The 26,249-nt window shown below is 36.4% G+C and overlaps 1 protein-coding gene across 1 annotated transcript in view; it reads left to right on the forward strand.

Moving 5' to 3' along the window:
- SCIN (scinderin) overlaps nucleotides 1-26,249 on the forward strand; it is a 1,026,348-nt gene that overhangs the window by 425,189 nt on the left and 574,910 nt on the right. The window contains exon 5 of the mRNA XM_044066756.1: nucleotides 17,337-17,429. Coding sequence (XP_043922691.1) covers nucleotides 17,337-17,429 — 93 coding nt within the window. The remainder of the gene's footprint in view (nucleotides 1-17,336; nucleotides 17,430-26,249) is intronic.

The following is a 26,249-nucleotide window of genomic DNA, read 5'->3' on the forward strand; positions in this document are numbered from 1 at the left end:
TTAGTAGATAGCACACTTGCCTTTGATCCTTGGACTTTAGAAGGCTGTAGGGGTTTATATTTCCACAACAGCTAGTTGGATTATTTTTCAAATTGTTGACACTGTTCTGCAACATTAGGGGTTCTGTAGTACTGAGTGTGCTGTCCTTCAGATAAGACATTAAAATGAGTTCTGATGTGCTTGACCTGGCGGTTGCTCAGGTGTTTGTACAAATTCCAAGGCACTTAACAAAAACAGTAGGGTCAGTTTTCAGATGTCCTAGCCAAGATTTAGTACTCTCAGTTTATAAATACCACTTCGGGATATAGATATATATATATATATATATATATATATATATATATATATATATATATATATAGATAGATATACACACACATTATGTATATGTCTGTATACTTCTAGATATATATATATATATATATATATATATATATATATATATATATATACATATGCAAGAAACAAGCAGAGAGGACATCACTCAAGATAAAGATGCTAGACAAAGTCAAACCAAATGTAAAAATAGCAGCTACCAACACTTGGAAAATGAATATTTAATCCAACAGCTCAATAAAAACAATAAAACAAAACAAGAAATGCAAAGTTTGATGAGCGCTTTCGGGCTGTGCCCTTCATCAGATAAATTGCTCACATTCAAACACTCATTTAAAGGGAGTAACAACCAATCGGTGCTCTATACTGAAGATGCCTTTTTTTTTCTAAGGCAGGTTTTAATGGAATGACATCATTAAGCCCTGGATGTCTGTGTGCTGTAAGTTCTATTATCCATTTGGCCTCTTCATATTCAGTGTCGTTCACTATATCACCACCCCTGATGTTATTCAACATATGCCAAATAACCATAAATTTAAAATAATGTCCTTGATGACCAGATATGTGTCTATAAAGAGCATTGTGTTCATTTTTCAACCTGATAGCTGACAAGTGATTTAATATCCTTTGCTTAAGCATGCAGTTCGTTTTCCCTATGTAGTAACAATTGCATGTCTGACACATAGCAAGATAGACCACATTTGTGGTCCTGCAGTTAGCACTGATGTTGAAAGAATAAATATATATATATATATATATATATATATATATATATATATATATATATGATTTCTCTTCATATACTCGAAATGCTGAAATCCAGAATTTCAGCATTTCGAGTCCATGAAGCCGAAACCATCACAACACCGAAACCCCACAAAGCCAAAATCACAAACCCGAACACACACACACTACACCACACATAAACCACAACACGTACACCACAACACGTACACCACAAAAACAAAACACAACAAAACACCACACATACACATACCTACACTAAACAAAAGCAGGGGGCAAGCCCCCCTGCACCCCACACCCCCTACTTATATATACTAACTCCAAGATCCCACAAACAGAGAAAATAAAAACTCAGACACACATATTCTACAGCCCCTCACACGCACACACACACACACACACACACACACACACACACACACACACACACACACACACACACACACACACATCACACACACACATAAGTTACAAAAACGCTCACATACACTCACTCACCTGAAAGTCTGAACACAAACATCCCAAACAAACACTTACCATAACGTAGCCTCACTGCATAACTGTGGATTCGACAGATTCACATTCGCGGCTATGCACTTTCGCTATTCTGAAGTTTCAGCTTCATGCACTCGAAATGCTGAAATTTGAGATTTAAGCATTTTGAGTATATGAAGTGAAACCATATGTGTGTGTGTATGTGTGTATATATATATATATATATATATATATATATATATATATATATATATATATATATATTAATATAAATATGTATATATATATATATATATATATATATATATATATATATATATATATATATATATATATATATATATATATATATATATATATATATATATATATATATATACCTCAATTTCAATAGTACAAGTGATATTGAAAATGCATCAATTTTTAAAACTCCTAGATATTTTGAATAAAAGCCCATGTGAGATATGCCACCAAGTGCGTTAGAAGTGAAACTTCTGTAATGAAGTGCAAAAATGAACACACGCACGCACACACACACACACACACACACACACACACACACACACACACACACACACACACACACACACACACACACTCACGCACACACACACACACACACACACACACACACACACACACACACACACACACACACACACACACACACACACACACACACACACACACACACACACACACACACACACACACACACACACGCACACACATGCACACACACACACACACACACAAAACAGCAGTTTTCTAAGTAAGTACATTTTCGCACTTCATTAGAGAAGTTTCACTTCTAACGCGCGTGGTGGCCACACACTTTTTTTTTTTTTACACTTAATATCAAAATGATGCCTAGTTTTGTTAGCTACATCAGTGATACAACCTAGTCATTTTCTGAATTGTTCCATTTGTAAACTGTGAGGTGCTAATTAAAGATTTTGGCTATGCTTAAAGCAAGTAATTTCCCTTACTCTTGTAGCAATCTAAAGAATGGTGGAGAACTATCTGGATTTATAGAACATGCATGCATCATTTGTCCATGTTCAGCTTGAGGTAATTGTGTCTCAGTCATGCAAGCAGCAATTTTAGTCCCAAGTCATGTTGCTATTTGGATTCTGCCCATACAGGGATATCATTAATAATGCAGCAACAGCATCTAACCCTTCAGCCCTCTAGAATTTCTTGGGAACTGAAGATGTTCCCTATAGTACATACAGAAATGTAAACCTTCCCTGTGACGAATTAAATGTGCAGTATTGAGCTGTATGGGTCCAATGTCATCGGCTATATATCTTTGTATCTGTTTCTGAAAAAAAATATTATGCCCTGTAATCATGGAAATGTAGTATTTGGGTAATTTTAAATGGCAATATTCCTTCAAGAAAGTTTTATTTAAGCCATGTGAGCCAGATCATGTTTGGATATTTTGTGATTTGACCACAGTCATCATGCTGTTGACCTAGAATGTAGGCCCAGCTTGCTGGGTAATGACACCCACGTCTTCTATATGTTTTAATTCTTCAATAATTCATTGTCTCAGTTCTCCTGTCACTCTTCATAATGGATGAAGAGCTAGAGGGACATCTAGTGTTACCTTGCATTCATAATTTCGTAGAACATGACTGTAACCAATTGACAAGTCAGCATATTTTGAAAACTATAAAACAAAACATTTATGTTTATATTGTTGTATGTATTTTGTTTAATAGAATCATTACATACTGCTTTATGATTTATGATTGTCCAGTATCACAGAAAACACTTCATGAATATGCAAACCATTTGCCTGATAAGTTGGTGAAAAAGTAACTGCAGCTCTGAAAATCTCATTCCAGTAAATCAGCATTATCAGCTACTACTTGTACATGTGAATCATGCTCTGTGCAAGTCTCTGACTCATTATCCTGCCTGGTGTATAGTGACAGCACACACTGTGAATGTCCATAGTCATGCACAACTGCTCACATGCTAGTCTTCCCTATAGTCCGAATGGAGAGATGGTAAGTCAGCAAGCAAAGGAGAGCAGTATTGCTGGAATTGAATTCATCCTCAAGTCTTGATGAGTACCTTCACGAGGTGGACCCTGTTTTTTACAAAATCTCACCAAGATGGCACAGATATATAGACCGTATTTTATATAGCATATATTATGGACAGAAGTTGGTCAAAAATAAAAAAAAGATAGCTGGGTGCACAAGACCCAGGATAAAAAAGTGCCCAATCCTGGTAAGCATACTGGTGCCAGGACTGGAAAAATGACAGTGTAGATTCCTCAAAATACAGAAACATTCCTACAATGGGGCCAGGCCAGACCCTTGGGAAGGATGGCCCTCCTGTTGAAAAAGGAAGTGGTAGTTTACAAAAATCACAAAAACTAATAGGCCAAAAAGGAGCCATAAAGACAATAGAGTAGACTATTGAGGATAAGAAAGAAATTATTATTGTTACTATTATGCAAGTAGCTCAGAATTTTCAGATAGAAGATATACAAAAAGATTAAGAGAGAACATATAACGTTATATGAATTGAGAACATATAACGTTATATGAATTGCAGAAGGAGTCATTACTGGGCACATTGTGGGTTCTGCAAACAGCACTTCTGGCTAACATCAAAGACTGAAACAATACTAATTTCATGAACTTTAATCATACTTTGACTTAGGAATGGGGTCCATTCCTGTCATGGTATTGGAACTTCAAAAGACTTGGAGAAATTAAAAAAGAGAGAGACACCATTTAAAATGGTAGAGCACACCTTTTTTTTAATGTACATGAAACGCATTTTTTCTAGGTGGTTTCAATTTATAATAAGAATTATTCAGTAGTCAAGCATTTTATTCTGATATAGAGTCCTTTAAGACCACTTTTCTGAAATGTTTTACAGTAACAACTCTACTGTAATTGTCATGTCATGTCATGCATATTAATTACATTCACAAACAAGTTTGTATGAGTGAAAAAAGTGTGCTGGACAGTCCACAAGTAAATCTTCAAATGCTTCATAAGGATGAGATGGCTAACCATGTTGAATACAATACATGGTTGTGTCATAAAAAGTGTCAAGCAGGCTGTTGCTGATCTCTTCCTTAAGTGGTTTACCCTAAGCACCACAGGATGTGTTCCTGAGTCATGGAGCTCTGCAGTGATGATGCCCTTCCATAAGGTAGCCCCATCACTGATCTCACAAACCAAAACATTAAAAATTTGATCGTGCCTGACCCACAACACATTGGATTTGTTAAAGAGGAGGATATGCTTCCTAAGTCTTATATGTTTCTTTAAAAAGTCATTCAGAGGATGAAAGCAGACACACTTTTAAGCTGTATACCTGGATCTGGCAAATGTAGTTGACACCATACCACATAATGGGAGTGTTAATAAGCTAATATCCTTAAACTTTAATTTCTGTGTCGTAAGATGGATTGCAAACTGACTCAAGGATAGAATGCATGTTTTCAGGGTCAGTCATGTGTCCTCAATTGGAAAAAAGTGACAACTGACATTCTTCAGGGTTATATACTAAGTCCCCTCCTTTCTGGCATTTTTTTCTCTGACTTAAACACTAACAACAGGGATCACGGACTGACTAACTTTGCTGATTATTTTAAGTTGATTGTTGTTGTTAAATCAACCAGTGATGCCAGTACCCTTCAACTGGAACTAAAACCAGTTAACTCATGATTCTCCAAAACATGGTTCAAACTAATGCAAAGAAATGGAGTATCATCTCCTTTGCAAAACAACAAATTTCTACTATCTACTGTATCAATGATGCACTACTCTTCAGTGAGTCTGTGATCAGGGACTTGGACATCTGGGTCAATGGCTCCCTCTCCTTCAATCAGCATGTAGCAGCTGTGGTCAGAAAATCCTTATGTCTCTCATAATTAATCACAAAAGGCATCTCATCTACAACCAAGGAAGTTATTTTCCCCTGTACACTTCTCTGGTTAGACTCGTTATAGAATACAATGCACTATTTGGCATGTTTCTCACTAGACACATCAAAAAACTTGAATACACTGCAGAGGTTGCTAAAACAAAAAAACAGGATTTGGGGCCTCAAAAAATCTTAGTTGTCAGGAAAAGCTAGAGTCACTGTCCCTGTACTCTGTGACATACAGGTTCTTGAGGTGAGACCTATGTCTTGCTCTCTGTACTCTCAGGGGCCCTATTATATGAGACCTCCACTTTCTTAATATATCAAATAGTGAGCCAACACTATAACAATAGATGTCAATTTACTAGTGATAATTGTCACTCGTCTTGTGTATTCAAATAAGATTATGAGGCTTGGTTGTTCGTTTAAGTAGCTTATTACACACAAACACATCAGGATGGATGACTGGAACATTAAACTTAAACAAACAAACTAACTAACTGACTGACTCCTACACACATACATGCTTACACTCTGGCTGCTCACTCAAAATGGCACTCTTGCTTGCACGTCCTCAGTACTTATATGCACGTGCCCACAGACTGGAATGCTTCTTAAAGGTACAACACACATTCTGATCTACAGTAATGAGCAAAACAAAATGGGGAGATTACCCAGCGTTCCCTTTGCACTGGAATAGACCCCCCTTGCATGTCAGGTAATGAGATTCCATGTCCGTCTTCAAGCATAACTTAGTTGAATGGAATATATTCTGGGGTTAGCAGGCCTTACCATCTTTGAAAAGGTGTTAGAGCCTGTGGGCAATTATGAGCAAGGCACATAGCTTCTGATCAAATAGCCCCTTACATTTCCTATGATTCCATGTCACTGAAGCATTATTCATTTGAGTGAGGACCATCTCAGTTTTCTGACCAACTTGGGAACCAAGATTCAGAAAGATGTCTGGGTTCATGAAAATGAAGGACCAGCACCAAACTACTTGCATATTCCTTTCTTAATAACCTTCCAAATGAAGGGAATATTAGATGTGAATTCCATGGCAGATGTTTTTAAAGAATGTCTTATTGCTTACAAAACATCAAATTTATTAATCTTTTTCTTTCAAAGACTACATTTTCCTTCAAACAAGCAGGAATATGACATTCATTAAAGTCCCATGGAGACTGATGTCAGCAATAAAATTAAGTGGTATCTTCAAAGTAGTATTAGTGGCAGCATCATCCTTTAGAGCATCCTGTTAATTAGCCTTTATAAATGACAACACTGCCACATATTCACTGGCTACTCTGTAGACCAGACAGGGTACTAGGACCTTACACCAGGACTGCAGTAGATGAAACACAGACCTACAGCAGGGCTTTAAACACAGAGAAGAGTGAACATGGTGGCAAAGCAATGTGGTACTTATGCATACAAGAGTCAACATTTACACTAGTAGCATTTATGTGTGAAATGCAGGCCAGTGCCACATCTGTCAGGTATGTCACAAGTAGTTTAGACATAGATTAAGAATGAACAGTTAGTTTCCTTAATGGACTAGAAGAGATCATGTAATATTGTAGACTTCAAGGTTTGTGAGATAACAAACAGAATGAGGAAATAACAAAAACATCAAGCTATTACTTTATCAATCTGAACTACCTGTTAGAATAACTATCAGTTAACAAGTGCAAAAAGTGTAAAAATATCCCATTAAGTTTGCCAGTTAAGTGCTAGTATATATGCTTCCTCTTAGATAATTTGCGTCAGATAATTAGTAAGGAAGAGACATGCATTATTTATACACATGAGATTGGCACAGATTCATGAATGGCTTTTACCCAGCACAAACTCCTGACTCCAGAACTATGTTTATGACAAGCTGTATCATTGAGAATCCCAATTCAGGAAGTGCCCTCCCTTATATTTTCCTTTGTATACTTGTGCTGCCATAGTAACCATGGCTTGAAAAGCACTCCTAACAGGATTCAGAATAGACAAGTAAAGATTTTTTGATCCCACTGATGCAATGAATGTGTCTGTTCTACCTCCATCTGTGTACCTTCCTAGTCCAGAGGTGGGCAATGACTACCTCTCTAGCCTGGCAAACACCAGACTTTTACCTATCCTGCCTGCTTCAGTGTGTTTAAATCCCCATTTTACCATTTTCATATTCCACTGCTGATATGAATAACTCTCAGTGGAGTTTCCTGCCAAACATCTCTGCATTCCAGCTGCAGTAGTTGATGTTTTCCTATCCAGTCTTCAGTTAGTGGTGAACAGATAACTTCACCCTACACATAACATGTCAGAAATATGCATAAGCCCACTCCCCATGCTACACACCATATAGTACTTTTTTGGTCCCCCTTAGGGCATCATCTTACTGGCGCCACTCCCAATGCCCCACTTCAACCCCAGCTCTACCAGCTCATCTCCTATCCCCCAACCTATGCCAGTATTGCTGGGGTCAATCATCGATCCTAAGGGTGTCCTGGGACTTTGGCCATCTTCTCTTCCATCCTAGGGGGGGGGTCTTTATATGCCCTATCTGTCCCCTGTCCTGTCTCCCAGGTTTGTCAATCATGTCTGAGGGTGCACCTATCCCTCCTTGCTACTCCGTCAATTGCCCAGACCACTAAACATACCTGACCTGACTGGGCTGTAGTCAGTCCATTATCCTTTGATGCTGCTGGAGCAGCCACACAGCTCGTGGTATTAATCAGAAAACATATTCCACTGCTGAGTCCCTACTTCCATGAATTTTAGGGGCAATATCATCTCTGTTTCTGTCTGACCATCTTGCCAATGGTTGGCCTCTTCCTACTACTATATAAAGGTGCTGGAAAACAGGTAATAAAATTACCCCAGGCACATAATGGCAGAAATGCAATTGTCTTTTCTCCCTAAGCAGCAGGATGTCAGATGATTGCTAAAATCTTTCCTGTACAGTCCACATTTTGCTTAGTGATCTAACCCTTGTATGACATTCAAAACATGCAGTGGTATGTACTACTAATTTTAATGAGTTGCATAACAACTGTGTTTAAGAATCACACCTCAGCAGCATCATTGTGCCATGACAGATCAGCTTATCATGCCAATCATACTGCAACAGTGCCTCCGGGTGGGCCCTGCATACCGTTCAACTGTACAGATTTTTGCAGAATGTCCAGATTTTTGTCTCATATTTTTGGCCCATTCCTCATAAAATGTGTGGTTTTCTGGCAAATCATTGGGATGATCTGAGGACTGAAGTCACTAAATAATGACATGCAGTTGAGTTTCAGACTTCAAATCCTTCAGAAAATGTATGTTAAAACAAACCCTGTTACTCTAGCAACTTTCTAAGTTTATAAGAGCAATACCTAAAATATGTCCCTATTTTTGTGCCTTTGTGCCCCCATTTTGTCAGGCTTTGCCAGGATTTCTTGCACTAAGAGGTTGAGAGGTAGCCATTTCTTCTGCCTTAGAAAGCCTCAGAAAGTATCCTTGTATTGGACAGCCAGTTTCCTTGATTACACATCTGCAAACCTATCCATTTGAGAGAGGGATTCTTCACAATCCATGATCACTGGTCAGCTGACAGCAGTCAGACATAATAAAGCATGTTATGTGCGGCACTCGAGTGAATGTGAATGAGTAATATAGGAAGAAAACAAGATACTCAAGGTTTGAGACAGAAATAGTGTCATCATCAACAATATTTTGGGAAGAAAATAATGACTATTATGTGGGGTATGTAGCTAAAAGAAGCTGAAAATAGATTTGAGAAGTATAACGCATGGAACACCTGGAAAATTTACAATACAGTTAGTCACTTACATTGGAGTTACTAGAGTTTTATGAAATAATACAACAAAGCAAAGTCATTCTTCATCTGAGCCGGAGAGGTAAATGAGGATGCCATAGGTGTACGTGTACCCAGAACAACAGCAGACACAGCACCATACCTCTCAACTGTCCCTAATTTTCAGGGACGTCCCTGATTTTGACTCAAAATTTTGCTCTGTCCCTCTGAATACTTCCTAAAACTACTGACTTTGGGCAGAAAGGTGGTGAATTACACTTAATAAGTAATGACAATAATTAAGAGTTATACACTTATTTTACTTCAGAAAAGGTGTATCAATTCATATGCTCTGATTCTCTCAATGTTTCAACTTAATAGCACTAATAATTTAAAAGTGTCCCTGATTGTCCCTGATTTTTTCTAGACTTTTCCCTGATTCTGTTCAAATTTGTCCCTGATTGGTTGAGAGGTCTGCACAACACACCTTCCCTATGTAATTGTGACTTGTTATTACAAGTACTAACTGGTAGGCAAGGAGAGGATACAAGGCATGAATAATTACTCTAGCACGTGTATCATGTCTGTAACAGGTATCCCTCAACTCAATGCCTAACAGAAACAGAGAGTCATTAACCCAGAAAGAATCCAAACATTTTTAATGCCCAGAAGGTGTGTTTTCAGTGGAATGGATTCAACATATAAAAAAAAAGAAACACATGATCACCAAGCAAAATGCAATGAAACCTCTGTAATAAAATTAAAAAAGAAACCTTATGACTGGCAAGTATAAGGGCAAAAATGATACAAATCCATTAACAGTATCCTTCCTCCACAGTGACACTATTTCTGTTATTGCACGAGTGGAGTCTGATAGATTTGAACAACACTCAGATGATATGTCCCAAAATGAGGTCAAAACACAAAAAAGTTAAATTCTTCATGGAGTCTGTTTTACTCCATACTGGTGTCATGCTTTGACTCCTCCCAAATAAAATAATAAATAAGACTAACCTTATAACTCTTACTATCGACCTGACAGTGTCTCTGTCTCTTTGTCTTTCAGTACTGAATTTGCTGCAGTGCTTTTTGTGCTGTTTAACACATACTGCTTCTCAGTCATGTGTGAGCATGCATGTGCATATATGCGTGTGTGTGTGTGTGTGTGTGTGTGTGTGTGTGTGTGTGTGTGTGTGTGTGTGCATGCTTGTGCATGCTTGTGCATGTGTGTTTGTGTGTTGTTATGATTGCAGCATGACCGATACACCTGTAATATTTTTAGTCCACTGCTGTTGCCTATATGTTCCTACATAACTGGTCTTTAGTTATAATGCTATCCAGTCTTATTCTAATAGTTTAATATAGAAATCTTGTGATATGTATTTTGTCTTTTGTTTCTTATGGTTGCCTTACTGGTGAATGAAGACTAAACACTCAAGCTTCAGTTTCCTGAGGTTCAATCCACTGAGGAGTGGAGTTCTTCCATTGAAAATCGCTGTTAGCAAGATTTGCAGGCAGTGGTGCCCTTTTTGGGGAATTTTCCCTTCTTCACGTTGATGCTACTGTGGGGTTAGTATATATTGGTTTGGGTGCTGAGGACCTTGCCCCCACATGAAGGGGTGCAAGGGCAATTGACCCCCTTGCAAAAAACACACTTAAAAAGTATCTTTTCAGCCAGTGCAGTTTGGGAATTCCATTTTTGAGAATAAACCCTGCTTGCCTCCCACTGTACTGCATAGTCATAAAATAAATAAATCATGAAATCTATATGATGAATATGAACTTAAACTGAACAGCAAAAATGAAGAAGAACTCTTGTAGAGACAAGGCAGACTCCAAATAATCAACACCAGACGGTTGGCCTGCAACAGTCTGGTGTTGATTATTTGGAGTCTGCTTTGTCTCTACAGGAGTTCTTCATTTTTGCTGTTCAGTTTTTTTACTCTTGTAGTTAATTGATGGAGGACATTTGGACAGTTTGTTTTTATAAACTTAAATTGCTTTAGTGAGTGAACTTTGGAAAATGAGTCAGTTGTGTTTCTTTGTATAGCATTTGGCCAAATGCATCTTTGAATGACACAAAAAAACTGTTGGAAACAGCATTCACACATTTTTAAGGGGACTGCTTCTATGCGTGATACAACTCAGTAATCAGGACCTGAGCACAGCAGGTTTTGCAAGACACCATTAGTCCTCAGGAAAATTTTTTTCCTGTAAAACTATATCTGAGATGAAAATTGCAATGTTTATTTTCATTTTTTCAGCTGTCTCATAAATCTTGCTAGTAATCATGTATTATTGTGTGAATCCAACCATATTCTCTAGCAAAACTTTTCCAGTTAAACTGCAATAGCAGCTGATTGTCCAGAGATATGGCTGTTATCATGTGCATGGTAAATGCCACTTTTATGACTAACAGGACTTCATAACATCTTTTACATAACTGTGATAATGCTGTGGTACAGATTTTGCTATTGCTATTGGCTCACTCTTCAGTGGCCTGTAACTCTTTTTTAAGTTTTTGTACATGCCTAGCAATTCTTCTGACTAAACTGTGATAACAGTTCTTCTGATGGATATCTCAGTTGCAGTCAGGGTTACCATAACTACCACTATATCTTTTAGTGCAGCACTTGAGGCATTTCCAGTAATAGCACTAGTAGTAAGAATGATGTGTTTAGTTCCTATTGGTGGCCCTCACACATCTGTCCTGTACACTGTGTCCCATTATAATGAAATAAATGACATTGTGACAGAGATGTAATATTACTAAAGATCACCTGATTTTAATACTTGTTTAGTTCCAGGCAAGGTTGTAATATATGCATTGCCTCAATTGCTCATAAAACCTGTTTGCATCTTCAGAAAATGTATTTTTTTTTCAATAGATATGTTGCAATTATTACTCCATTATAATCTGGATGCTGTGGGGTCAGGTTCTACACATGCCTCACTCATTTGTTTTTAATAATACAGTTCCTTAAGGCTAATCAAATTATTATGGATAATTTGATTAAAGTGCTAGAAGGCAAAAAAGTGTGGATAATAATATTCCATTAAAGGTGCATTGAGGGAACAACTAAGGTGATAAGTCTGAAGTGAAAGTTTATGTCAGTGTAAGGCTCCTCAAGATGCTTATGTATTTAGGACACTTTTTCCTCAAGAAATGACATTTTTTGTTAGCTTTGGTTTTGCAACTCTTCAGTGAACAGATGCATGGTACTCTGTAAGTACCATGGATGGCAAGTTAAGCATTTAATTTCAATAGAATGTAAAAAGGTAAAAACATGGAAAAGTATCAGTTAAATGAATGCAGATTCATAAACATTATTAATTACATTATTTTTCAGACTATTCTTTTAGAATAAACCTGTTAAAGCTCTAGTTATGGAAATTATAGCACTGTCACTGAAAAATGGGTCTACTTCACTTCATTGAAAATTTGTCGAATACCTTTTTGTCAAACCTTATTCGTTGAATAGGTTTTTCGACAAAGTGAAGTTGACCCCTGAAAAATATCTAGGCTGATGTGAGAATTAAATGTTACTACATGAAATCACCTTCAGGCTAGAGGAAAACAGTAGAGTTTGCTTTATCTAATGACATGAAATGTTGGAAATCTGATTTGAAATGGGGTTTTATGCTTGACATGTTGGAAATCTGATTTGAAATGGGGTTTTATGCTTGATATGTTGGAAATCTGATTTGAAATGGGGTTTTATGCATGACATGTTGGAAATCTGATTTGAAATGGGGTTTTATGCTTGACATGTTGGAAATCTGATTTGAAATGGGGTTTTATGCTTGACATGTTGGAAATCTGATTTGAAATGGGGTTTTATGCTTGACATGTTGGAAATCTGATTTGAAATGGGGTTTTATGCTTGACATGTTGGACATTTGATTTGAAATGGGGTTTTATGCTTGACATGTTGGAAATCTGATTTGAAATGGGGTTTTATGCTTGACATGTTGGACATCTGATTTGAAATGGGGTTTTATGCTGGACATGTTGGAAATCTGATTTGAAATGGGGTTTTATGCTTGGCATGTTGGAAATCTGATTTGAAATGGGGTTTTATGCTTGACATGTTGGAAATCTGATTTGAAATGGGGTTTTATGCTTGACATGTTGGAAATCTGATTTGAAATGGGGTTTTATGCTTGACATGTTGGAAATCTGATTTGAAATGGGGTTTTATGCTTGACATGTTGGAAATCTGATTTGAAATGGGGTTTTATGCTTGACATGTTGGAAATCTGATTTGAAATGGGGTTTTATGCTTGACATGTTGGAAATCTGATTTGAAATGGGGTTTTATGCTTGACATGTTGGAAATCTGATTTGAAATGGGGTTTTATGCTTGACATGTTGGAAATCTGATTTGAAATGGGGTTTTATGCTTGACATGTTGGAAATCTGATTTGAAATGGGGTTTTATGCTTGACATGTTGGAAATCTGATTTGAAATGGGGTTTTATGCTTGACATGTTGGAAATCTGATTTGAAATGGGGTTTTATGCTTGACATGTTGGAAATCTGATTTGAAATGGGGTTTTATGCTTGACATGTTGGAAATCTGATGTGAAATGGGGTTTTATGCTTGACATGTTGGAAATCTGATTTGAAATGGGGTTTTATGCTTGACATGTTGGAAATCTGATTTGAAATGGGTTTTATGCTTGACATGTTGGAAATCTGATTTGAAATGGGGTTTTATGCTTGACATGTTGGAAATCTGATTTGAAATGGGGTTTTATGCTTGACATGTTGGAAATCTGATTTGAAATGGGGTTTTATGCTTGACATGTTGGAAATTTTATTTTATTTTATTTTTATTTAACATTTGTTAACCAGGCTAGTCTGACTGGAGGCATCTCCATTTTCAGCAGAGGCCCCGGGAGAAAAGCTCCACAAGGTACAAACAGATTATAACATAAAAATGATAAGAACAAAGTTTGATTGGATGAATAAGTATAATGCAACAAATAGGATTAAATCCTGGTTTTGTAATACATATATATAACAATTTAGGTCATATAAGAAAGAAAAACATGTTAAATAAGAAAAGAAAATAGGAAATATGGGGTTTTATGCTTGACATGCTGGAAATCTGATTTGAAATGGGGTTTTATGCTTGACATGTTGGAAATCGGATTTGAATGGGGTTTTATGCTTGACATGTTGGAAATCTGATTTGAAATGGGGTTTTATGCTTGACATGTTGGAAATCTGATTTGAAATGGGGTTTTATGCTTGACATGTTGGAAATGTGATTTGAAATGGGGTTTTATGCTTGACATGTTGGAAATCTGATTTGAAATGGGGTTTTATGCTTGACATGTTGGAAATCTGATTTGAAATGGGGTTTTATGCTTGACATGTTGGAAATCTGATTTGAAATGGGGTTTTATGCTTGACATGTTGGAAATCTGATTTGAAATGGGGTTTTATGCTTGACATGTTGGAAATCTGATTTGAAACGGGTTTCATGCTTGACATGTTGGAAATCTGATTTGAAATGGGGTTTTATGCTTGACATGTTGGAAATCTGATTTGAAATGGGGTTTTATGCTTGACATGTTGGAAATCTGATTTGAAATGGGGTTTTATGCTTGACATGTTGGAAATCTGATTTGAAATGGGGTTTTATGCTTGACATGTTGGAAATCTGATTTGAAATGGGTTTTATGCTTGACATGTTGGAAATCTGATTTGAAATGGGGTTTTATGCTTGACATGTTGGAAATTTTATTTTATTTTATTTTTATTTAACATTTGTTAACCGGGCTAGTCTGACTGGAGGCATCTCCATTTTCAGCAGAGGCCCGGGGAGAAAAGCTCCACAAGGTACAAACAGATTATAACATAAAAATGATAAGAACAAAGTTTGATTGGATGAACAAGTATAATGCAACAAATAGGATTAAATCCTGGTTTAGTAATACATATATATAACAATTTAGGCCATATAAGAAAGAAAAACATGATAAATAAGAAAAGAAAACAGGAAATATGGGGTTTTATGCTTGACATGCTGGAAATCTGATTTGAAATGGGGTTTTATGCTTGACATGTTGGAAATCTGATTTGAAATGGGGTTTTATGCTTGACATGTTGGAAATCTGATTTGAAATGGGGTTTTATGCTTGACATGTTGGAAATCTGATTTGAAATGGGGTTTTATGCTTGATATGTTGGAAATCTGATTTGAAATGGGGTTTTATGCTTGACATGTTGGAAATCTGATTTGAAATGGGGTTTTATGCTTGACATGTTGGAAATCTGATTTGAAATGGGGTTTTGTGCTTGACATGTTGGAAATCTGATTTGAAATGGGGTTTTATGCTTGACATGTTGGAAATCTGATTTGAAATGGGGTTTTATGCTTAACATGTTGGAAATCTGATTTGAAATGGGGTTTTATGCTTGACATGTTGGAAATCTGATTTAAAATGGGGTTTTATGCTTGACATGTTGGAAATCTGATTTGAAATGGGGTTTTATGCTTGACATTTTGAAAATCTGATTTGAAATGGGGTTTTATGCTTGACATGTTGGAAATCTGATTTAAGAGTACAGAAAATTTAAAACAAAATTAGAAAAATCTTCACCATACTATATAAATGCTTTTGACATTCCAATTTGGAGCCCATTTTAAGATACTCTTTCACAAGATCTTATCTCCTGTTTTATGGCACAGTTGGTATGTTGTTCTCTCTCTCAAAGACCATTTTTTTCTGACTCTAGACCAAATCATCTTTTTTGACTGTTTTACTTGGTGTACCTTTATAGGAGGATTATTGAAAATTTGGGATTAAATGTTGGAAGCTGGAAATGCTGTAAGAAAATGTTCACCAGATTAAACACAACTCAGAATTTCCAGCTACAGTCGAATGTTCTGGGCCAAGTTTGCTGAATGTCTACTATAGGTTTTATCTATTGAACTATATGCAGATATTTTATTTGTTTGCTATAAATTTCACAGAAGTTGACAATTAATTGCCCATGAGCATAGCTCATTTACTATAATTGCAGCCTGTTGCTGGTTGCTTAGTATTATAATCAAGTCGCCAAACTTCTTTGCAATCCAAAGTATTCTTGTTAACTGTCTCACACAATGGGAATTTATATAACTAGTATCTAGCAAACTCTAGCTTCAAAATCATTTCAGAAAAATTGGAATCAAACATATACCATTTAAAAGCTGTCCAGATAACCTACATAATCTGATAAAATGTAGTTTGGAAAGAAAAGAAATTATTTTGAATAACATTTTTTTCGGCTTATTAATACAGCTTTGGTATCATGATGCCTTTAGCTGATTTACTTCACATATACAGCAACAGTTGTAAATGACGCTGTCAAGAGACCACAGTGCTACTAATCTAGATGAAGTATTAAACAGAGAGCTGGTGTAGGAGTAATTCAGTGTATTTCACCAGGTATTCCATCAGCCAGAGGAATAAAATCCATATTTTTCCCATGCCATATATCTATCTATCTATATATGGACACACAGGCAGCAAACGAGAAAGACGCATGCACGCACAAACACAGACACATGCACATACACACACACATACACACACACACACACACACACACACACACACACACACACGCACACACCACACACACACACATGCACACAGTCCACAGCAGAATTAGATTCCCTGTGGCTGCTTCAATAAGTCCATTGTAACTAAAGGATTCTTGTTATTTGCATTGATCACCACAAAGGTAATAAGGGCACTGTAAAGGTAAGTTTGTGCTAGATAGTGAGGAGTCCCTCCACAGTGTCATGTAGACCACTACAGTTATTGTAATGAGGAAAAATAAATGGGGAAAAAAATAACTACGAACAATTGAACTTCTTGCATTACAGTGAGTATGATATAATTTAAATTAGATGTATAATAATATGATCTGGGGGACAAATTTAAACAAGTATCAATGTGTCTAACTGATTCCCACATACAACAACAAAAAAAAAATGAAATATTGTAAAAACAGTTAAAAAACGAATAAAGGATTATACTTATTATTTATTTTTTGCTTTATTTTAAGGTCATAGGCAAGAAACCTGATCTACCAGACGGGGATGACAATGATGATGAAGTTGCTGATATCTCCAACAGAAAAATGGCCAAACTATACATGGTAATCATCTTCGTTCTGACTAACTGATGGTTTGCTGCATCCTTAGATGGTGTAAATTGACATTGCTGATTATAGTATTTCTCAAATTTTGCAGAAAGTAGTAGCAAATGGAAGTTTGTACTTGCCTACATAGACTTGCAATTGTTAGCCAGTATTAAAATGTATTTTGTAGTACTAGGTCAACTTAACAATAGTAACAGAACAGAAAAGGGAATAAACACCTTCTACTGTATTTATATTTCAAATATTTTGTTAGCTTATGTTAATCTATTTAAATTTTATCTTGCTTCCATACTGAGGGTAGAAATAAGGTCGGCAAACCTCAGGTTGTATGAATCCATCAAGGGCTGATCATCTGACAAATGATTTGTAGCATAATTTGCAAACTTCTGCCAAGGCCATGTGACCTCACAATGTTGTTTAAGTCCTTTTATACTGCAAAGGAAGTTGCTTGGTGCTCCACTTTATCTCATAGCTCTAAGTTAATTTTTTATTGAATAGGTTTTGCTGAAGAAGTCCACTGATCAAGTAGGATGTGATTTAAGGTACTATAACTTCTTGGAACAATATAGACAGCTAATGCCTATTGTTCTGCTATCATCACTAGTGGAAGAGAACTCAGGGATCCAGATGAAGTTCTTTTAATGGTTGTAGCTGAGAATTCTGGGTAAAGGCATCTCTGCAGAATATTTACAGTCTAATGCAGTGTATGCTATTAGGAATATGTGCATGAGCACCTTAAGATACTTTATGAAGTCTCTGCACCACTGTTACTATAATGGAAACTCTGGTGCTTCTACACAGAAATGGTGAAAAAAGAAATGTTTCTATTAACAAAATGCAATGACCTTAAGGAAATGCACAGATTTTTGGGAGTTATGGCAGCATACCCCATATCAGTTATAGATTTACTCCCAGAAACACAAAGAACAGATGCAACCATGGCTGCAAGGTTATAGCAACCCTTAAGTGAGCCAAGATTGAATCAGAAAGATAGAACCACAAGCGGGAAAGTTCTGAAATTAGGCAGGACTAGACTAGCTTGAGAATAAGTATAAAAAAGTATTGCATTCTGCACATTCTGTGAAAGATAATGTGACCAATGACATACCCAAACACACACACACATGCACACATACGCACACACACACACACACACACACACACACACACACACACACACACGCACACACGCACACACACACACGCACACACACACACACACACACACACACACAAACACTCACAGGCACACATACAAAAAGGCACAGCTGGTACTATAAATACATTTTAATGCAATGAGCCACAATATTATCCTCCACACATCAGTCTTTTTCAGATATTAAAAGTGCACCACAAAAACATTGTCACATACAAATAAAAATATACTGGTATGTTTTAAACATCCTACAAAAACTATCTGGTGCAGGATAAAAACTTATGATGCCTTACAGTAAATGAGTATGAAGCAATAGTCATGATTTGTGTCTTGGTCAATATGTTTTGTTTGCTACACTTTTTCTTTCTCCCCACAGCAGACCATTACCTGCCCCAAGAGCCTCTCTTCATCTGCCAGGTCTACCGTACTCTATACATCCCCAGATGCTCTACAGCCCATGTTCAGGGCTGGCAGAGAGGTAGAGGCACATGGTGCAGCATCACATTGCAATTCAGAAGTGTTTTCCTGAATTCCCTTCCTCCTGCTCTCCAGCATTTGGTGCAGATGGTTAAGTCAGTGAGCTGAAGTTCTTGTGGTAAAAGGTTTGATCCCCTCAGCGCTAGTTTGCCTACTCTTTTACCTTACGCAAGTCACTTAACCAGACAGTGCTTGGGGCAGGAGGGAATTTGGGCTAGTCTCCTCAATAGTCCCCTGGACTGCAAGCTTAGTAACTACCTATGAACATCAATGACAGCCTAAGGTTGGAAAAGTAATTGACATCAGTCATTCCTTGTCCCTCAATTCTACAAAAGGCTTGATGACAGCAGGATGCCCTATCTAAATATTGTTGCCCACCTGGTGACTCAGAGAGGAGTCATTGTGTAGTGTGTGGGTGTCCTTTCACCTCCTGGAGAGTATGACCATCCTCTCTGCCTGTGCTGTCAAGGACTGAGCCCAAGAATCAAACATTGAGTTATCTGGGCTGTAAATGTGGCTGTATCACTCCATACCAGTTTTCTGTAAAAATGTCCTACTTTTTTTAATTTCTCCAAATCCTTTGGCTTTCTAATACCATGCCAGTAATGGACCCCATTCCTAAGTCAAAGTATGATTAAAGTTAATGAAATTAGTATTGTTTCAATCTTTGATGTTAGCTAGAAGTGCTCTTTGCAGCACCTGCAATGTGCCCAGCAATGACTCCTTCTGCAGTTTGTATGGGGTTACATGTACTGGTAACATATCTAAATATGACTGTAGTGTCTTGGTGCTCCTACTACTATTGGAACTGTCTGGGTATCTTTCTTCCACATTGCTCTCATTTCTGCCTCCAGATCTTGATATTTTATGACTTTGTGTCTTCTGTAAGAAAAACACTGTAGTCACTGGGTATAGTGATTTCAATGATTTATGCTACTTTTCTCTTCTTTTCATGGACCACTATATCTGGTTTTCTCACATCTATTATTTGAACTGTTGATAATGGTGTCATAGACATGTGATTGTACATGTGATGTAGACTTCATCATTTTTTATGATGCTTTGTGGTTCATGTTTCCAGTGTTTTTTCAGCCACTTCAATACGATAATGTTTTCATAATCCCTAGTGCAACAGTCGTGCCACATTATTGTCCCTTTCAGTATACAATCCGTCGGCCATTAGTATATCACAACCAGCAACAAGGTGCGTGACTTTTTCCAATTCTGTTTTATAAAACCTACATTTGTCTGTTTCTCCCACATGTTCAATGGACTTTGTAAACCAGTGTGTACATAGCCCACTATCTTTGTCCGCCAATATTAACCTTTCATATTTTGGTTTGAATTCACCTTTCCTTAACCATTCCTGCATTTGATCCTGATCAACATGAAGTTCTTTCAGAAATTTTCTATACTTACAACTATATTTATGCATTATCCACATTTCTTGCCTTCTCATCTGATCCTTCAACTTACATTCTTTCTTTTGTTTTTTTTTTCCATATTCAGTTGCTGCCTGATTTTTATCTACTTCTTGTTTGATTTCCATTCCTGCTTGACCCCGATATGCTTCTGCTAGATTAAGCAGGGAAATCATCTTAGATTTATTCTCCTCATGTTTCAAAACTTTCACTACGTTTGGGTCTTGTGAGGTCAGCAGATTTGTGTGCAGTCCCATAATTGTAGATCTATACATGTAATCAATTTCAAGGAGGCTCATACCTCCTTTGGAACGGGGAATATATAATCTTGGTATGCACTGATTTTTATAAATCATTTGGTGAACATGAAGCATTCTTCTTGTGTTCCTATCTAATCTGTCCAACATGTTTTGGGGCTAGTAAATCACTCCAAAACTGTAAGTTAGGACAGGAAGAGCAAATTGGTTTATAGCTTGAATTTTGTTCCCAGATGTCAACACTGTTTTCAGGATGAATTTAAGTCTTCTAAAATATTCTTTAAGTTTTATTCACATTTGTTCATGTTTTATTGCTGACCTTTCATCAGTTCACAGATATGTATACACTCCCTCTTGCTCAAGTTCTTTTATATCACGTTCTTGTCCCAAACTGATGTTTTCTTGGTGCTGCAGTTTCCTGCTTTAAAGGTTGCTTTTGCACATTTGTCAAGACCAAAAGGCATTCTTATAGCATCTGAAAAAAGTTTTGATTACTTGCAGTTGTGATTTCAATTCCTCATCTGATGAGCTGTACAGTTTTAAATCATCGACAAAGAGAAGATGAGAGGTCTTTACACTTTGTTGTTTTCTATGAACCAAATTATAGCCATGGTCAAACCTGTTAAGTAGACAACTTAAAGGGTTAAGGGCAAGACAGAATAGCAGTGGTGACAGAGAGTCACCGTGGAATATCCCCCTTTTAATTTTTATCCCTAGAATAATAATTTGTCTTTTATCATGGCTTAATCGCAAAGTGGTCTGCCATTGTTTCATGACACTGTAATGTAATTAATCAGTGTAGAGTGTATCTTATGCATTTTTAAGCACCTTTTTATCCATAAATGTGGGATACTATCAAATGCTTTTTTGTAGTCAGTCCATGCCATACTTAAATTCTTCCCCTATTTACAGTTCTCCATTATGACTTTATTTAGCAACAGATGATCCTTTGTTCCATATGACTTTTTTTTATTACCCTTTTGTTCTATGGCCATGATTGAATTTTCTTCTAAATTACTTTAAACTTTGTCGGTATTAATTCCGGTGTACAGTTTATATGTCATCAGAAGGCAAGTTATTTGTCTACATTGTTTAGGATAACTTGCAGGTTCACTCGTAAGTAGGAGCATTGTTTTTCTTGTTGTTAACCAAGTTTGTGTCTGTTCGGGTGCGCATATAAATAGTTATTACTCATGGCTAAATCTTCATGCAAAGATGTTAATACTTTTAGCTAGAAGTTAGGTACTGCATCTGGGCCAGTTTTCCATTTGGAGGTTTTTCTTAACTTTATTTCAATCTCTCTGGCCGTTACTTTATCCCATTTCATATCCTGTACCTTTAAACTTCTTATTCTTTCTTTTACTTCTATCCATTTAGCATCTTTGTTATGTTCCACAGGATCTTCATAGATACTTCTCCAAAATGTATTTATTTCTTCTTTTTTGGGTGGTCTTTCAATTAATTTATCTTTGTTTCCCAATTCTCTATAGAACTTTTTAGGGTAATCAATAAATTGCTTATTTTGTACTTTTCCTTTATATTTATCTATGCATCTTCTAAGTTTTTCTGCCTGTGCTGAAATTTTTAGTTTATTTGCAATACTGCATGAATGATCCTTGTCTGTTTTAATACTGCACATTGCTTTATCACATCTATCTTTCTTAGTATTTTTGTTGATCTATTCCTTCTTCTATAGTCTTCTAAGAGTGACACGTCTTGTCTTAATTGCTTTATAGTTTCCTCTATTCGATACTTCCATGATGGTATTCGATTTCTGCCCTTCCTTTGCCTTACTACCCTGTGTTCTTGTGGTAGAACGTAATCAGTTAATAATTAATTTAGCTGCATGGTAATATATCCTGTTTACTTCTGTTATAACACATGGACCTCTATGGACAGTCCTAATTACTGTGTTCATTTGTTTTATCAAACTTCTGACTTTGGGGGTTTTATTGACCTTCTGCAGTTTATTTCTTTCATTTATTTGAATATGTCTATCTATCGCTAATAAATCAAGCAACTCTTCTCTTCTCATTTTCTCCTAAACTAAAGGCACATTTTTGTTCTCCATTTCCTGCAGGCATTCTATAGACAGTTCTGTAGCATCTTCCTATGGAACATTCTCTTCAGTTTCAGCCTGTGTCATACGTTGCTCTGTCATATGGGAACTCACTGGCCTATCACTCCTCAACATTGACTGTGTCAGAGTTGCCACAGTTTCCTGTTCCTTCCCTTGCTTTGCAGCTTCAAGTGAACGTTTATACTGGTTTTCTGTGGAAGGCTCCAAAATATCTTCATATGGCAACTACCCAGTTGCTTCCCATTCCACTGGTTTCTCCTTAATTTGGATATCTGTTTCACCATCATGTTCTGAGTTAGATTTTCTACACTGAATCCTTCACTTTACAAGTATTCCATAACCTCAGTTTCTATTTCTTTTACTTCTCCATTGCTAATCTTCTTTTCTACTTTTCCTCTTTGTCTTCTCATTTTTTGTATTGTAAAGCTTTCCATGTCTGGATTCCTCTGCCTGTATTTGTCTTCAAATATCTTTGGTGCTGCTCTTTTTGCATTGATTCATTTTGCTTTCTCCTTTGAATAAATATTAAACCGTATTAGATCTTCTTTTCTTTTCCATGTCCTTATTTCATCTTCAGATGTTTCCTGATCTTCCTGTTTCTTCTTACTTTGGGGACTCATTCCATCATGTTGTGACATAACCTGTGTTGGACCTTCTACACCAAGTCCTTCACTTCACAGGCATTCCATAACTTCATCTTCTATTTTTTAACATCTACTTTGCTAATTTTCTTTTCTACATTTCCTCTTTCTGATCTTATTTTTTTATTGTGAAATTTTTCCATATCGGATGCCTTTGCCTGTATTTCTCTTTGACTATATTTGGGATACCTGTTTTGTAATGATTCATTTGGCTTTCAGCTTTGGATAAAAATTCACCATATCAAATCTCTCTTTCTTTCCCATGTCCATATTTCTTTTTTATACTTTTCAAAAATCTCTAGGTTTTGTTGTTTATATTTTTGCACTTCTACATATGCTTCTTTTTACAAACAGATCAAAGTTTATTGGTCTATATAATGTTTTTCACAAATCTGTTATATTAATGAAGACAAATTGTTACTTGAGGCTTCTGACAGTTTTTCTTGTGGAAGTATTTTTATTTCCTCTAATTTCTCTCTTAATCTTTTTGTATATCCTGTGTCTGGAAATTCTGGGCTTTTTACTTAATAGTAACAATACATAATTTCTTTCTTATCCTCGATAGTCCACTCTGTCATCTTTATGGCTCTTCTTTGGCCTATCAGTTTTTATGATTTTTGTGGACTTCTACATCCTTCTACGACAGATGGGTCATCCTCCCCCTAGGCCTGGCCTTGCCCCATTGTAGAAATGTTCCCGTGTTTTGAGGATTGTACACTGTCATTTTTTCCAGTCCTGGCCCAGTGTACCTGCCAGGATTGGGTACTTTTTTATCCTGGGCCTTGTGGACCCAGCTATCTTTTTTTTATTTTTGGCTTACATACAGTCTATATATCTGTGTCATCTTGGTGAGATTTTGTGAAAAACAGGGTCCACCTCGTGAAGGAACTCACCAAGACTTGAGGATGAATTCAGTTTCAGTAATACCACTCTCCTTTGCTTGCTGACTTATCATCTCTCCTTTCAGACCTACTTTCTGTTAGAGTCATTCTATGGTTATGCACATAAAATGAACAAACATATAAAAGGGGCTACACTTAAGAATGCTCTACCACAATTCAAGGGGTGTTAGAAAACCTGTGGTGACTATTTCAAAAGTCAGTGATACAGAAAACATCAGCTGCTTAGTTTATTATTCCTGGCTACTACTCCTTTGCAGTTTTATTTCCTAGTCTACATTTTAAGACTGCATTTAGTTTTGCTAAGTGAGTTTATGTTTTCCACTGTAGTTGTATGCTTTACTTTAAATCACTTAATTTTCAGCCCTTGGTAATCATGTCTTGTTGCTCACAGAATGTTTCTTTTGTTTTAACAGCTATAACTTGTATAATTTGAACACGTGCTCCAATGGAGAGCCAGTATTTTTCCTGTAAAACTCACACTCTTTTGCTTTAATCTGGGTTAGGATTAGTAGCTTCTCAGTGTTAGCTATGATAAAGCTGTGTTGGCTGCTTCACTTTATCGCCTCCATTAATTAATTGTTGGTTCATTTGCTAACAGTAAGCAGACAGTCTGGATGCATACTGACAATATGCAAGGCTTGGTATTCTTCAGTTTAGTCTTGAAAACTATTTGGTTATTTAGCTATTGTACCAGTTGGTTTTAAATTTGATGTGGACCTTCTCATATGCCCCAAACATATTCAGCAGTGCCCCTATCCCAGCATTCATTGTCTGGTAGCAGACTGTCCACACTTTTCTGTTTTTATTTATAACATTTAAAATAAAGGTGACACAACATGTGGGAGTAGAAGCTACATTTATGTTGTCTAATGGTGTTGTTGTTTTGCTTATTTGACAGTAGTCCACTATATTCATATAGATCATACAGTTTTATCAACAGTATGTATTCCAAGGAAAGCTTCATCAGATCGGAAGAGTACAAGTGAAATGGTACGAGTGCACAAAACGCATGAATGTGACTGCATGATTTACTGAATTGTTAAATGGACAGCATGGTTACTTTATGAATACAGAAGAAAGGCCATGTGTATAGAGCTCGAGCTCTTAATAAAGGTACAAATAGAACTGGAGAAGTGGTACATGCAATGTCAGGAGCAATATTTTGTCTGTGCTTAGTTATGATCAGGAATTTTTGCAAATTAACTTTGATAAGAAAAAGTTCCAAATTGCAAATTTTAATTTGGCTTTGAGAAAATATGAATTTCTTAAACCTCCATTTTATGACCTATCTGCAAGTATGCCAGAGAGCTGCAGCATAGAAACTCAAGGAACATGATGGTATTTTTAATGTTTCTGATGACATAGTAATATGCAATCATACAAAATAAGAGTATGATGTGAAGCTGACCAAGTTATTGAAGTGACTATGACTGTACAATCTCAAGTTGTCAAAAATGTACAAAATTTTATATTATGCAGTGGAGACATATGGTTCGCACATTAATGTCAGATGGAATGGAAAACAGATGACAAAAAAGTCAGATTATAGAGGAAATACTTCTTTAAGAATGTAAATAAATGTTCATGATTTTTTGTATGGCACAGTTTCTTTCATTGTTTATTCCAAACCAGTCATAAATATGTTTGCTATTAAGGATATTACTATAGAATTATCTGCAATGGCACTGAAGAAGAGAGAAGAACTGTAAAATGCTAACATATTCAGAGACAGAAGATCTGTATTGAACTATCTTGATAGATGCTACATTGCAAGGGGATGCCAGGCAGTATGGAATTGGTGTACTGATTCCACACGATAAACCATTTTCTTTGGGTCAAGAAGCTGCATTGAATATTTATTATTTATTTATTTTACATTTGTT

This window comes from Protopterus annectens, chromosome 3.part1 (genome assembly GCF_019279795.1).
Source record: "Protopterus annectens isolate FY-2018-M chromosome 3.part1, PAN1.0, whole genome shotgun sequence".
NCBI classification, from domain to species: domain Eukaryota; kingdom Metazoa; phylum Chordata; order Ceratodontiformes; family Protopteridae; genus Protopterus; species Protopterus annectens.